This window comes from Mesoplodon bidens (genome assembly GCF_964165515.1).
Source record: "Mesoplodon bidens genome assembly, chromosome: 5".
NCBI lineage: Eukaryota > Metazoa > Chordata > Mammalia > Artiodactyla > Ziphiidae > Mesoplodon > Mesoplodon bidens.
The window spans coordinates 95,830,234-95,844,564 of record NC_138161.1 but is presented as its reverse complement, the minus strand read 5'-3'; the positions used below and the strand labels follow the sequence as shown (position 1 = coordinate 95,844,564).

Genomic DNA, 14,331 nt, shown 5'->3' with positions numbered 1-14,331 from the left:
CAAAAGACCGAGGACAAGTATGAAAAATAAGTTGCTCATGTTCTAATATATACAGTAAATGTTTAGGAAATAGAATACAAAATGTTAGATACTACAAAATTCTACAACCCTTGAAACAAGATCAGGTGAGAGATTCAAATCTTAATTCCAAATTATAGACATGAGGTACTTTTTTTTTTTTTTGCGGTACGCGGGCCTCTCACTGTTGTGGCCTCTCCCGCTGCAGAGCACAGGCTCCGGACGCACAGGCTCAGTGGCCATGGCTCACAGGCCCAGCCACTCTGCGGCATGTGGGATCTTCCCGGACCGGGGCACGAACCCGCATCCCCTGCATCGGCAGGCAGACTCTCAACCACTGTGCCACCAGGGAAGCCCTGAGGTATATTTTTTCATTGAAGAAAAAATTCAGAAAGTTAACTGTTCATCAAACTTTGAAGTGTAGAAAATATTTTCAAAAACTGTAGGCTGTAAAGCACTAAAACTTTTGTTGCGCTTTGTAACAAAAGAATATGTGTCTTCCATTCTAGTTTAAAAGAAATAATAATTATACAACACCTACCATAAGGACTTTCCCTCAATAGTTTAAAAAAAAAATCTTGGAGCATGAGACAGATAAGATGAAGCTACACTGTTTCCAAATCAAATGATAATACAGCTATGAGACGTGGGTAAGAATTCATAAAAATAATACAACGCATGATGCGTATCTCTGAAAAGGTTTTCGCATCTCAGAGCTTCAAACTTGCTCCTCCTTTTCTGCAAAACCCTATCTACACTCCCCCTGCACATCAGTCAAGGTGAGTATCCCTTTGTGTGTCCCTTCTTCAACGAGATCCTCCCTGACCACCTCCTTCCCTTTTCCTTCATGGAATTTACCATATTTATAACCATGCAGTTGTTCTTACGATTACAGATACTCCTCAGCAAAGGATGGGGTTACATCCCAATAAACCCATCAAAAGTTGATGATATCATACATTGAAAATGCATTTACAATACCTAACCTATCAAACATTGAAGCTTAGTCTAGCACACCTTAACTATGCTCAGAACACTTACATTAGCCTACAGTTGGGCAAAATCATCTAGCACAAAGTCTATTCGATAATAAAGTGTTGACTATCCAATCTAGTTTATTGAATACTGTACTGAAAGTGGAAAACAGAAAGGCTGTCTGGGTACAGAATGGTTGTAAGCATATCAGTTGTTTACCCTCAGGGTCGCATGCCTGCCTGGGAGCTATGGCTGCTGCCCTGCCCAGCATCACAGGAGGGTATGTACCTCCTGTCACTAGCCCGGGAAAAGAGCAAAATTCAAAATTCGAAGTACAGTTTCTACTGAACACATATCACTTTTGTACCACCTTGAAGTCAAAAGATCTTAAGTCGAATCATCATAAGTTGGGGACGGTCTACATTTATTTAATGTCTGTTTCCCCAACTGGGGCTGGGCACCAGGTCCTTTTGATTACCATTGAACCCCCCATACCCAGCACACTTCTGAGCAGAGCAGAACCCACTCTTTATTGGCTGGATGGAAAAAATTAAAGCCTGACATGGAAACCTGACCATAAATTTCCAAAGCCAGGAACAGTATGAAGAGGTAAGACTTCAAATACCAAGAGAGGAAGGAAAAGGACATCTGATATACTTTTATTAACTACCTTTAAAATCATTAGCATTCAACTCCACATGGGTTAAAAATTGCCCTGTGCTGTCCCTAGTGTGCTATCTGCCCGTCATTCTGTCTTAGCACATGTGTGTCCTCTTCCATACTTGAACCAAGGTCAAATCCTACCTGCTCTGGGAAACACTAGAGATTATTTCCTAAACTGAGGCAGTGGCTGCCCATGAGCTGCAGCTACCAGTCTCTGTGGCTCCCTGTCCTAAGCACAGTCGAAGGAAGAAAGTGAGCCATGGCCGCTGAGCCTGCGCGTCCAGAGCCTGTGCTCCGCAACGGGAGAGGCCACAACAGTGAGAGGCCCGCGTACCGCAAAAAAAAAAAACAAACAATAAAAATAAATTATAGTTGACCCCTGAACAGCACGGGAGTCAGGGGCACCAACCCTCTGCACAATCGGAATTCCATGCATAACTTTACAGTCAGCCCTTTGCATTCGCAGTTCCTACTTATCCATGGTTTCAACCAACCACAGATCCTGTAGTATGGTAGTACGTATTTATTGAAAAAATCCATATATAAGTGGACCCATGCAGTTCACACCCATGTTGTTCAAGGGTCAACTGTACTGAAAAAATGAAATGCCACTTATAAAAAACGGCAACGTCAAAGGCCTACCACAATTTCTGAATGCTCACTCTCAATTTCCATACCTGTCTCATTTCGGATCCACATCCAGCAGTCCAAGGACCAGCACCATCTACAAACCACATTTTGAGTAGCAAGAAAAGAAAAGCTTAAATCCTCTTAGAAGCTCCACTCACTCACCACTGACCAACCAGATCACCGAACCTAACCTCTCCTAGCACATCTATAGGAAGAGGTGTAGCAGTTTTGCTGTGAAGCTTAATGATTATTACTTTCTTGGCATAGAGGGTATTGGGCTAAAAATGGAAGCCATTATTAATATGACAAATCCCTGTAGGAGGTTTTTCAGTTTACAAAGCTCTTCTTATCTCACCTGATCCCCATAACACTTGACAAGTGTTCTCACCCAGCTTCATGAGGGAAGTCACAGCACAGATGGTGAAGGGCTTCCTCAGCACACACTGCCTGACTGGACGCGGAGGGGATGCAGGGCAGTCTGTGCACCCTGGTCTATACGGGACACTTACGCTCTCTGGAATTCTGGGATGCTGAAGATGGCCTGCATCACAGAGCTGAGATAGCAACTGTTGCCCAGGTTCTTGAGACCCGTGTATCCGGGGCCGTACATGGGCTTCAGCTTCGTCCCTGTCTCCTGGATCACCTCCCACTCACTGATCCGCGGCTTGCTATCATTGTCCTGGAGCCCGTTCTCTGTCTGGGGCAACGTCATTGAAGAAATACAACTTTAACAATGATTATCATTCAAACATCATGTCCCACCAATTATTTCTAACAGCAATAGATGTTTCTGCCTTTCTTCCCCAGTTAAACAGAGAAATAAACAACCTCATTAAAAAAGACTGAGGTGGTGATGGTTGCACAAGACAAATGAACTTAATGCCACAGAATTGTACACTTAAAAAATGGTTAAAACAGTAAATTTTACATTAGCTGTATCTCTCCACAATTTAAAAAAAACCCACATTTAAAAGATTTTAAAATAAAAGAGACAGAGACTGGGAGGAAAGGAGATAGGAGGAGGAAGAAGACAAATAGGAATCAAAAAAAAGAAGCAAGTAGAATAATCTCAAGGGCAGATACAATGCAACACAGCAAACAAAAAGCAAGGCAGTTGGAGAAGAAAGTGGAATAAAACCATGGGGTTCGGGAGAAGCTCAACATGGGAGGGAGGTTTAAAGAAGAGCACAGAAAACAAATTAAAAAGTGACATGAGTGGGCTTCCCTGGTGGCGCAGTGGTTGAGAGTCTGCCTGCCGATGCAAGGGACACGGGTTCGTGCCCCGGTCCGGGAAGATCCCGCATGCTGCGGAGCGGCTGGGCCCATGAGCCATGACCGCTGAGCCTGCGTGTCCAGAGCCTGTGCTCCGCAATGGGAGAGGCCACAGCAGTGAGAGGCCCGTGTACCGCAAAAAAAAAAAAAAAAAAAAAAAAGTGACATGAGTGAGAAAGAGGAATTAGAGAGGAGAACATGAGGAGAGGGAGATGACATGGGCTAAAGCAAAACACGCACAGTTAACCAGCTCCTCATAGGGACAAATATTACACAGTCACGATACCAGCCTGAAAACACAATACGAAATGAGGCAAAGCGTTTCCATCAACAATAATCTGTTGGCTTATTCTTTCCACCCCTGCCCCAGGAGCTCTGCTTCCCTTCCTGTAATCAATTAAAGTGATGTTGGTCACAGATTATTTTAAAGGTCATCTCCCTGTACCTTCTCCGTTTAGTGAACAAAGAGTGATTCACGCAACTCTCCATCAAAGGAGACAGAAATTTTGCAAGTAAACTCCAACTAAAACAAAATGGTACTGGATGAGGTGCCATTTTCACTATAAAATAAAAATAAAAAATATAAGCTGATAACCAAAAGAAAATGCTAATTAAGTTCAAGAAGTAAATGCAAACATTAAAACCTAAAACCTATAAAATGAAGATCTGTGTGATAGGAATATATAAATAAACCAAACAGTTTCCCCGCAAAGTGGGAATAGAGACAAAAGGAGACCTTTCTTACCCCATGCATATGAAGCATATCAATTCCAAAATGCGCTAAGTGCTTGGCCAAATGAGGATCCAAAACAGGTTCCTCTTCTTGGAAAGAATAAACATCTAGAAGGTGAAGAGAAAATAAGCACTGCGATCTGTAATCAAGTCATTCAATAATCAACACATAGTTACTGAGCTCCTACTATGCCCTGGGCTTGGGACATAGCAATGAACAAAACAAAAATCTCTTGTGAGTTTCAACTGGGGGGAAGACAGATGATAAAAAATAAGCATAATAAATAGGTATTTTTGTAAATATACCCATAATATCAATTCTTTTGACATTTCAGAAAGTAATTTTAAAAAGGTTGCTGAAACAAGAAAAAAAGAACAGTGTCTAAAATTAAAATAATTTAAAATTAGACAAATACAAATGCCTAACACGGATTGTTCTAACCCGAACCCGCCAGTGGCATAGATATAAGTTCGGGAGGAGGGAAGGGTGATGGATGAAACAGCCATGCCGTCTGCCCACGCAGGGAGAACCTGTGAGGAACAGAGAACACACAGGCCCTCGGGGCTGCCGAATGGCTGGACCGCAGTGTGAGGTCCAGGACAAAACAAAATTCTGCCTGTGGAACCCTCTATAGTGTCTCTGGTAGTCCCAGACCTACCACCTCATGACCCTCCACCTCCACCTGCCCCCTCATCCCCTCTTCCCTACTTCAGTGTCCACACCGCACAGAGCTGGTGAGGGATCTGTGAAGACTACTGTGCTTCCCAAATGCGTCCACCCTACAGCACACAGAAGAAGATGATGATGTATTTAGCACAGTGGGGTAACTCAGGAGGCTCCACCCGCCCCAGGACCTGAGGGATCAGCATGTTGGCCTCGTCCGTAACCCACTCACGGCACACCGGTGTTGGGAAGCTGTGTGTTTGGGGGTGGCAGGGGAGGGTTCTCTCCTCAGGACCCTCAATATCCCTCTTGACAACATAAGGCTTTAGACCGCACCTGGCTTCTTGCGGTATGATTCAAAGCAGCAGCATTACCTGGGAGCTTGTGAGAAATGCAGAATCTCGGGCCCAACCCCAAACCTACTGAATGAGAATCTGCATTTTAACAAGATCTCCACGTGCACAGCAAAGTCTGAGAAGCACTGCCTAGCGTTTTCAAAAGCTATCCAAACTGCTGCCTTATCTGTCATCATAGGGCAGTGCAATGCAGGAGAGGGAAACATTTTCAGGCCTATTTTGCAGGTCAGGAAATGAGGGTTAGAAAAGTTAAATCATTTGCCTCAAACCCCACACATGGCCCAGAACCCAGGTATTCTGACTCCCGGCCCAGTCCTTTTTCCTCTGCACTAGACTATTTCCTCAGATCTCTCAGGAGACCAAGAGGCTCAGTGAAGCACCATCCTAGGCCCTTAACAGGAACAGAGAGTCAAAAACCACAACTTCTTCACTTCTAAATTTGAAAAACAAACTCTGAAAATAGATATAAAGATATTATTCTTTAGGACAGTAAAAGATAGATTGTTCAAGGAGTTTCTTGCTCTTTGGAACAATACCAGGAGTAGAACAAAAAGTAATATATATAGAAACAATGGTGACCCTCTGACCCAAACCCAGATACACAGAGACTCACTGCCACCCCCAAAAAGCCACTCTTTCTATTATTAATAAATTAAACATTGTATAGCTTTCTCTTCTATTCCTCTTCCTTTAGGGGCCCATTTTAACTTGTGAATAGCAGCCTTCATCAATATTCCTTTTTTAAATATAATTCAGTGCTCTCAAAAGCAAAAACAAAAGACAAAATCCCCAGCCCAATTAAGAAAAAATTTCCAAAATGTTTAAATACAAAAAAAAAATCTTTGAACTAATAACTTAAAACAAATACATCAACAATATTTTTAATCTGTGACACATGACACCAAAATACCACTCAAATATTGGCTGAGGTGAAAATGACACTCCCCAGGCACTTATCTTTGGTTATTATTAACTAGTGAGATAGTTTTGAAGACTTAAGACTTTAAGCCTCTAAGCCTCTAATTATCAGAGCTCCAAGAGAAAATAATAAGATTGCTAGAAATGCACCATTGGCATGGGTCTAGAATTTTGAAATAAGTGAAAATCACATAGAACTCTATGGTTCTTAAGCCATTAGGCTCCAGCCTAATGAGAAATTAACATTTCCTATCTCCAGTCATTAACTGCTCCCAAAATATAACATGATTTGGTCAGACACAACAGTTACTTCTTACACCAATAACAAAAACAGTTTAGTGAGTAACACACAAGAAATCTAAAAATGAACTGTGATCCTTAAACTTGGCAATCATGAAGAATTTAAAAATGACATGTAGTCATAGAAAAAAAATTTGAAATAGACTCAGGGGCTGCAAATCCTTACGCATTTTTCATTGGGAAATTCACTTTATTTCCAACTTCTGCTTAGCAAAGTCAAGTCTTAGCTCAGAAACTATTGTAGCAAGTAAGCATTGCCTGACAAGTATTACCCTGCTGACCCCTTCCTTGACTTAAAAGCTTGGAGCCAAGACACACAGTTAGGAAGCTCACAGAAAGATCCTCCTAGGAATAGTCCAAGCAGAGTTTCATGAGTAACTACGTTTACTTTAGAAGGAAACCAGTCATTGTTTCATTTAAGTTAAATGACAAATTAAGCCATGGAGAGCATGGAGAGACCCGCAGAAGGGAAAAGATAAAAGAAAAGGTTTAAGAATGAATAACTCATGGATGTGATAAGCATGTTAGAAAACAGTATGTGCATTAAGTTCCAAAACTAAGGAAAAGGTTAGAAGATAGAAATGGAGACTGAGACTGAGTCTAAGTCTAAGACTAAGACTTAAAGACTGAGAATCTGTGAGGAATTTACATAAAAATGGTAATAATTTCTTTTCTCTGAATGGGAAAGTTTCTTTTTGGTTTTTTGCTTTTCTTTTTTTCCCAAATTTATTATATTTTGATTGAAAATAATGCTTTATAAGTAATTGCCAAAGATTAAAATGTTTCTATATGGTGGTATACTATTAGGACTAGTGTACCACTGGTCATCCTTGTTCACCCACAGGGATTCACTCGCTCACTCATTCATTCATTTATTGATTCATTTGCTGTATTCAACAAATACTTACTGAACACCAAATATATACAGATACTGAGGATTTAATATTAAATAAGACAAGTAGGGTCCCTGTCCTCACAAGTTTAAACTTTATTATTTCAAATAGTCTTATAAGAATGCTGGTTTAGTATAAAGGACCTCAACAGGTGTCTTCTTGGCTATGGTTTACTCATGTGACTTTGGGCTCTCTTTCCTAAGCCCCAGAAAATGGCAGAAGTCCAAATTCTGCCCTCAGATACCCACACAGGAAAGCAGAAGGAGAGAGAGGTAGAGATGTACCTCAATAAGATCTGGTGTTTAGAAAGATTAAAGAAACCAGAGAAGCTGGCTTCACTGCTCTATCATCCATCACAGCTCAAATGGGGGAAAAAAAAAAAAAACAACCCAGAACTCTTGGTCAAACACCAAGTCACAAGCCAGAGAGGAAAGGATCTCTCCAGAGTATGTATGATCCATTCACCCAAACTGCATCTCTCCACCATGAGTTTATATTTGCATGCCTATAGAGCATCTGCCACAGACAGGAAAAGAACAGAAACAAGAGAATGCTCCAGCTATTAATCTAGAAACCCAAACACAAAATGAATGAGGGCAGAGGTATATACCATCACCTTAGACAGTATAACTGCCAGGCCAGACAGAACCTAGACTGTGGTCAGGAAAGGAAAACAATTAAGAGGAAAAAGATGTCCATAAAATAGAAAAAAAGAAGAAAAAGAAAAAAAGGTAAATCAGAGGAGAAAACTTTATCGGTGTGTCTGTCTTCCTCCATCTGTTTACAACACAAATATTTACTGAGCACCTACTATGTGTGAGGGGCTATGCTAGATGAGACAGAATGGTAAACAACAAACGTGGCGCTCAGGCCCTGCCGTCCCAGGTGACCACCATTAGACACAGCAACAGGATCTCATGAAAAGTGCCACAGTGGAGCAGCACAGAGGCACACAGAGGGGCACAAACCAGGTCAAAACTAAAATGAAGTAGTCAATGCCTTGATCCAAATCCTTGAGCTGATACCCAGGTCAGGGGTGAAGATGACCAAAGAAGAAAAATCACCTTCAGGCAGCAGTGAGGAGGGAGCCCGTGGCGCAGAGGTGGAGGACCTCCGGGCTCACATCGACAAGCTGACGGGGATCCTGCAGGAGGTGAAGCTGCAGAACAGCAGCAAGGACCGCGAGCTGCAGGCCCTGAGGGACCGCATGCTTCGCGTGGAGAGGGTCATCCCCCTGACCCAGGATCACGAGGATGAGAATGAAGAAGCCGGTGAGGCCACGTGGGCCCAGCCCCAAGGGTCTGAGGCAGCGGAGCAGGAAGCCCCCCGTGACCGAGCACCTCCCGCGTGGCCCTCCTCGCCACCCCTGTCAAGCTGGTAGCGGGCGTCGAGGCTGATGGAGGAGGACCCCATCTTCCGTCGGGGGCGCCTTCGCTGGCTCAAGCATGAGCAGCTGCGGCTGCAAGGACTGCAGGGCTCCAGGGGCCGGGGCAGGGGGCTGTGCAGACCCCCCCCCCCGACCGATTCATGCCCCCTCAAGACTGCAAGTTACGCTTCCCCTTCAAGAGCAACCCCCAGCACCGCGAGTCCTGGCAGGGGGCGGGGGCCGGGAAGTCCCCAGCGCCACCCCCGCCCCCCAGGAGCTCACCCCCTCTCCGGCCACCCCTGCCCGCAGGCCCCCAAGTCCCCGCAGGTCCCACCGTCCCCGCAGGAATTCCCTGGACGGAGGGGGCCGATCCCGGGGAGGGGGTTCTGCACAGCCCGAACCCCAGCACTTCCAGCCCAGAAAGCACAACTATTATCCCCAGCAGCCCCAACCATACCCAGCCCAGAGGCCCCCAGGGCCTCGCTACCCCCCATACACTACGGCCCCCGCGGCTGAGACAGCAGCGCTCAGCCCCTGACCTCAAGGAGAGTGGAGAGGCCGTGTGAGCCCCGCATCTTGGGCAGAGAGGGCCTGGCGGAGCCCCTCGCTGGGAGGAGATGCTGCTTCCCCAGAAGCCCTGGGGCAGGAGGCCCTAGAGACCAGAGAGAAGGTCCGAGTAGGTGATAGAAGATGTAGGGGTAACTGAGCCGGAGGCTGAGGGAGGAAGAGGGCACGGAGCTGCCAGGAGCGAACCGAAGTCAAGGAGAGCGACGGGAAGCTGCCTCGGCGCTGCCCCTTGCGGGGGGTGGGGGTGGGGGGGCACAAACGCTGCTAGGATGCGTGGGGGGCTGGGGTGCCGCGTAGTCGGTGTTTGACTTTCTTTTCAAGTGGAGGCAAAGGGGAGAGAACCTAGAGGGAGGTAAGGTCTCCCCCCTCCTGGCCCTGTCTGTCTGTCCGTCTGTGGTGGGTTTCTGTTTCCAGGGAGGTGTGGTGGGATCATAAGTCATTCCTCTCCCCTTTCAGGCCTCCTGCTATATTTGGGGGACCTGTCTGGCGTCTGGTTTGCCTGGGGTCCCTGAGGATGTGGGACCTTTCAATAAAGGATGGAAAACAGAAAAAAAAAAAAATCACCTTCAGATGCTGCTGAGCTGGTGCAGGGGCCAGTGGGATAGGCAATTTCACTGCTGCCATGCGCATTACAGGAAGACTCTCCTGTAATCACCAAGGCTTTGAGGATTCTTCTTAGGTAAATTAATTTCTATGATGAAAGAAAAACACACCTTCTCTTGCCTCCAACCCTCTTCATTCCTTTCCCACCAAGAACCTCAACCTTGCTCTGCCAAACGAATGTCTCCTCCCACAGAGGAAAGCTTTTTGTTTGCTTGTATGGTGATCTGTTTCTTATTTTGTTTGCTGCTGTACCCATGGAACCCAGAGTGGAATTCGATATGGGACCCACTTTTATTACCCAGCCACCACAATGGCTTAGCCTGGAGGGATCAAGGCTTCCTGGAAGAATTAATTCTAGGCTGAGACCTCAAGATGAGTAGGAGTTTCTCACTGAGCAGGTATGTCCTTACTGGGGAGAAGGAAACCAGGACAATTGGATCACACGACCATTAAATATCTGAGTTCACAACCTGTTTGGATTCCATGTTCACTAAGCAATATTCTAAATATAATTCAGCTTCCCACAGGGAGGGAACGTACTGGTCGAGTTGACATAAACAACCCACTTACAGGTGGTTGTGGTTCTCACTAGAAACTAAAAACTAAACACCCCGACTTTAACACTTTGTCTCTTGTGAGTTGAATTAGCCTCAGTGAGCCTAGCAAGTATGGAAAATGGACCGTCACCAGTGGTACCATCATCAGGAGGGGGCCACCCCACCCCAGACAGAGGGCACCCTGCCCTCCTGGGCCTCAACATCCACAAGGCCCATCATCAGACATTTATGGAAACTTCATACATTTTTTCATTAACTTATTTGGCTTTTAAATAAACAATAAGCTACAACTAGCAATCTATTAAACAGATTTAAAAGAAATGAAAATAGAATTGATGCATCCCATAAACTAATATGTAATGATAATTAGACTGAAAATAATTATTTGCATTAAAACCAACTCTGCACAAGATAAGCCGGAATCAAATCCTGATCTATTGTCAAAAAGTGAACATTGGCTTCCCTGGTGGAGCAGTGGTTAAGAATCCGCCTGCCAATGCAGGGGACACTGGTTCGAGCCCTGGTCCGGGAAGATCCCACATGCCACGGAGCAACTAAGCCCATGAGCCACAACTACTGAACCCATGCACTGCAACTACTGAAGCCCGCACGCCTAGAGCCCATGCTCCGCAACGAAAGAAGCCACCATGATGAGAAGCCCGCATACTGCAACGAAGAGTAGCTCCCACTCGCCACAACTAGAGAAAGCCCACGCACAGCAACAAAGACCCAACACAGCCAAAAAAATAATTTAAAAAAAAAATTTAAAAAAATAGTCATTAAAAAAAAAGTGAACATTGCCTCAGCTAAGTGAGTTTAAGAACCCTCATCGCAGGTGCACAGTCTACATTGCTTTTGCCAGTGTTTTATGCTTTCCATGGTTGAAAAAAGAGTATTTATTCAAATACTCTCAATTACATGAAGAGTAATTTGCGCACCACAACTACTGAGTCCACGAGCCACAACTACTGAGCCCACGCACCAGAACTACTGAGCCCATGCGCTCTGGAGCCTGTGCACCACAACTAGAGAGAAGCCCACACACCATGAGGAAAGATCCCACATGCTACAACTAAGATCCGACACAGCCAAAAATAAATAAATAAATAAATATTTTTAAAAAATATATATGCATAGAGAATAGAATTAATCCTTGACTTTACTACTAGCATACATTTAAATAGAATATAATTATTTAAGTACGTATAGACCAGCTGGTTCATTTAATCAAAGTATCCATGCCTACATGCATAAGATTTTGTTTGGAACTTAAAGATGAAAAAGACATAGCTCAAGCAAAATTTTAGAACAAATCCCCATATACAAATAATTGTTGTCTTGAACAGGATGTTCTGAGAGCTGAACTTCTGATAACTGGTCTTATCAAACGCTACATAATATTACTCAGCCATGAAAAAGAATAAAATATTGCCATTTGCAGTAACATGGATTGATCTAGAGATTATCATACTATGTGAAGTAAGTCAGAGAAAGACAAATATCATATGACATCACTTATAGGAGGAATCTAAAAAGATGATACAAATGAACTTATTTTCAAAACAGAAACAGACTCATAGACATAGAAAACAAACTTATGGTGACCAAAGGGAAAATAGGGAGGGGGATAATTTAGAAGTTTGGGATTAACAGATACACACTACTATATATAAAATAGATAAACAACAAGAACATACTATATAGCACAGGGAACTATATTCAATATCTTGTAATAACCTATAATAGAAAAGGATCTGAAAAAGAATATACATATGTATAAGTGAATCATTTTGCTGTATACCTGAAACTAACACAACACTGTATGTAAATCAACTGTACTCCAATTTTTAAAAAAGGCTCAGCATAAGATAGCACTAAAAGTAGAAACATCTGAATTATCCCAATTGTACCCAATAGAATGCCTACATTACAAACTCTTCTTTCTCTTTATAGACCTTACAAGAACAATGATGGTTACCATATACAGCAGTCATTCAACAGAGCAATGACCTGTAAGCACTTTGCTGTAACCCTGAATCCAACTGCATGTCCTGAATTTCCTCTTCAGATCCTGGAAGGCTTAGGATTCAACCTGGCTGTGTAGCGGTTTATTTATTTGAGGGGGAAATGTCTGGCACCAGCACCTGAGACTCTTGCAGCTACTTTTCTCTAATGAGTTAAAAGAAGTCCACTAAACTTTGGAAGTTTACCCAAAAGGTGAATCAAAAGAATCTTGACATGACCTAACTGCCAGCCCTCAATTATAAAATAGATAAATGAAACTAGTTTGATGGAGAGGGCATGGATGACAAAGAGTGTACCACATTCAGTGAAAACATCCTCACTAATTAACTTTGAAGCTGGCTAATTCAGTCAGAGAAAGATAACAGAGAAGAAAAGCCAAATGTCTTTATATTTTTCCTAAAAAAATCATCTTACCTTAAAGAAGAGATAAAGATTAAAACCTGCACAGATGGAGAAACTGACCTGGGTGTGGGTGCAGGTCTGTGTTTCATAAGTGTTTTCAGTGATGCTGAGATGATGGGTTCTTATGGCCACTGCTCAGTATTTAAGTTTCTCATTATTAACCCTGATGTAATTTCCCTTTTCCCTCACCAAATGATAGAAGGAATTAACTGTACAAACATAGCCAAAAGCTAACATACAGTGTGAGAGCACGAAGAAGAACAGTTCTGAAGCTGACAGTACAAGTAGGAACGACTTCTAACCCTTTGCTGCACTGGACACCGTCACTGCCTGCTGATGTCAGGGGCTCTGAACACACAGTATCTTTAAAATCCATCTTCTCCATAATGAATCCATTTGTACCTAAAATGATACTAATCCCCATAATGAATTCTAGGCCTTGCCCCTACTATTCTAATGGTGGGTTTGATTATGCACACTCACTTCACAAGTCCGGGTTCCTGCATCTGTCCTCTTAGCCAAGAGATATTCAGAAAGATACTAACAAAAGCAGCAAACCTTTATCATGACCTTACGGTGTGCACTGGGCTAAATGCTTATGCACCTTAACAAACCTATGAGGGAGGTACTGTGATTATCCTCAAGATGAGGAACCTGAGCTTAGAAGGATTTGAAAACTCACCCAAGATCTCACAGCTAACAAGACGCAGAATGAGGATTCGAACCTGGGCTGAGTCCAGAGGTTATGCACTCCAACCCCAGAGATTAAGGCACTGGTTAAATCTAAGAGGGAGCCACTGTAAGTTCCCAAGTTGGTAAAGGCACACTCACCTGCCCCGTCAGGAGTGATGGTTCCCAGTTTCACAGCTAGAGGGTAGCCCAGGTCTCTGTAATGCTCCAGCGCATGCCCGTTGCCCCCGGAGCTGTCAAAGAACCACTTCCCACACAGCACAGAGCCGTCGGTCAGATTCAACCAGAGGTTTTCTCGCAGGTCACACCTGGCACACTTCCAACCACTGTAAAATCATCAGACAGCAGTTAGCACAGCCAGAGTACAGGGCGTGATTAGAAAATTAACATCTAAGAAAACGGAGTGTCTCAAGCTGGGGGCAGTTGGGGCAGTCACAGGAGACCGTCAGCGGACTAACAGAGATCCATTCCAGAGCAGCAGGGCTACTCAGTAACCTGCCTGCCTCCCAAATGGGGGCCAGCTCCTCCCAGCTCCTTCGAGATGGTTCTTTTACTTTAGAAAAGACACAGAACCTGAGGGTAGGAGGGAAGGTCATTTCCTTAAAATTCCTTACATGAGAGACTGTGGAGCCTGAGTAAGCTTAAAACATTAAAGATCCCATGTGTATAAACATCTGAAGTTCCAAAGCATTAGCCACAA

At 43.8% G+C, this 14,331-nt stretch overlaps 1 protein-coding gene across 3 annotated transcripts in view; it reads right to left on the bottom strand.

Moving 5' to 3' along the window:
- USP13 (ubiquitin specific peptidase 13) overlaps positions 1–14,331 on the bottom strand; it is a 128,105-nt gene that overhangs the window by 59,545 nt on the left and 54,229 nt on the right. For all 3 annotated transcript variants that reach the window (XM_081234770.1, XM_081234771.1, XM_081234772.1), the window contains exons 6-8: positions 13,773–13,957; positions 4,304–4,398; positions 2,796–2,983 (exon numbers count right to left, since the gene is read on the bottom strand). In XM_081234770.1, the coding sequence (XP_081090896.1) occupies positions 2,796–2,983; positions 4,304–4,398; positions 13,773–13,957 (468 nt within the window). The remainder of the gene's footprint in view (positions 1–2,795; positions 2,984–4,303; positions 4,399–13,772; positions 13,958–14,331) is intronic.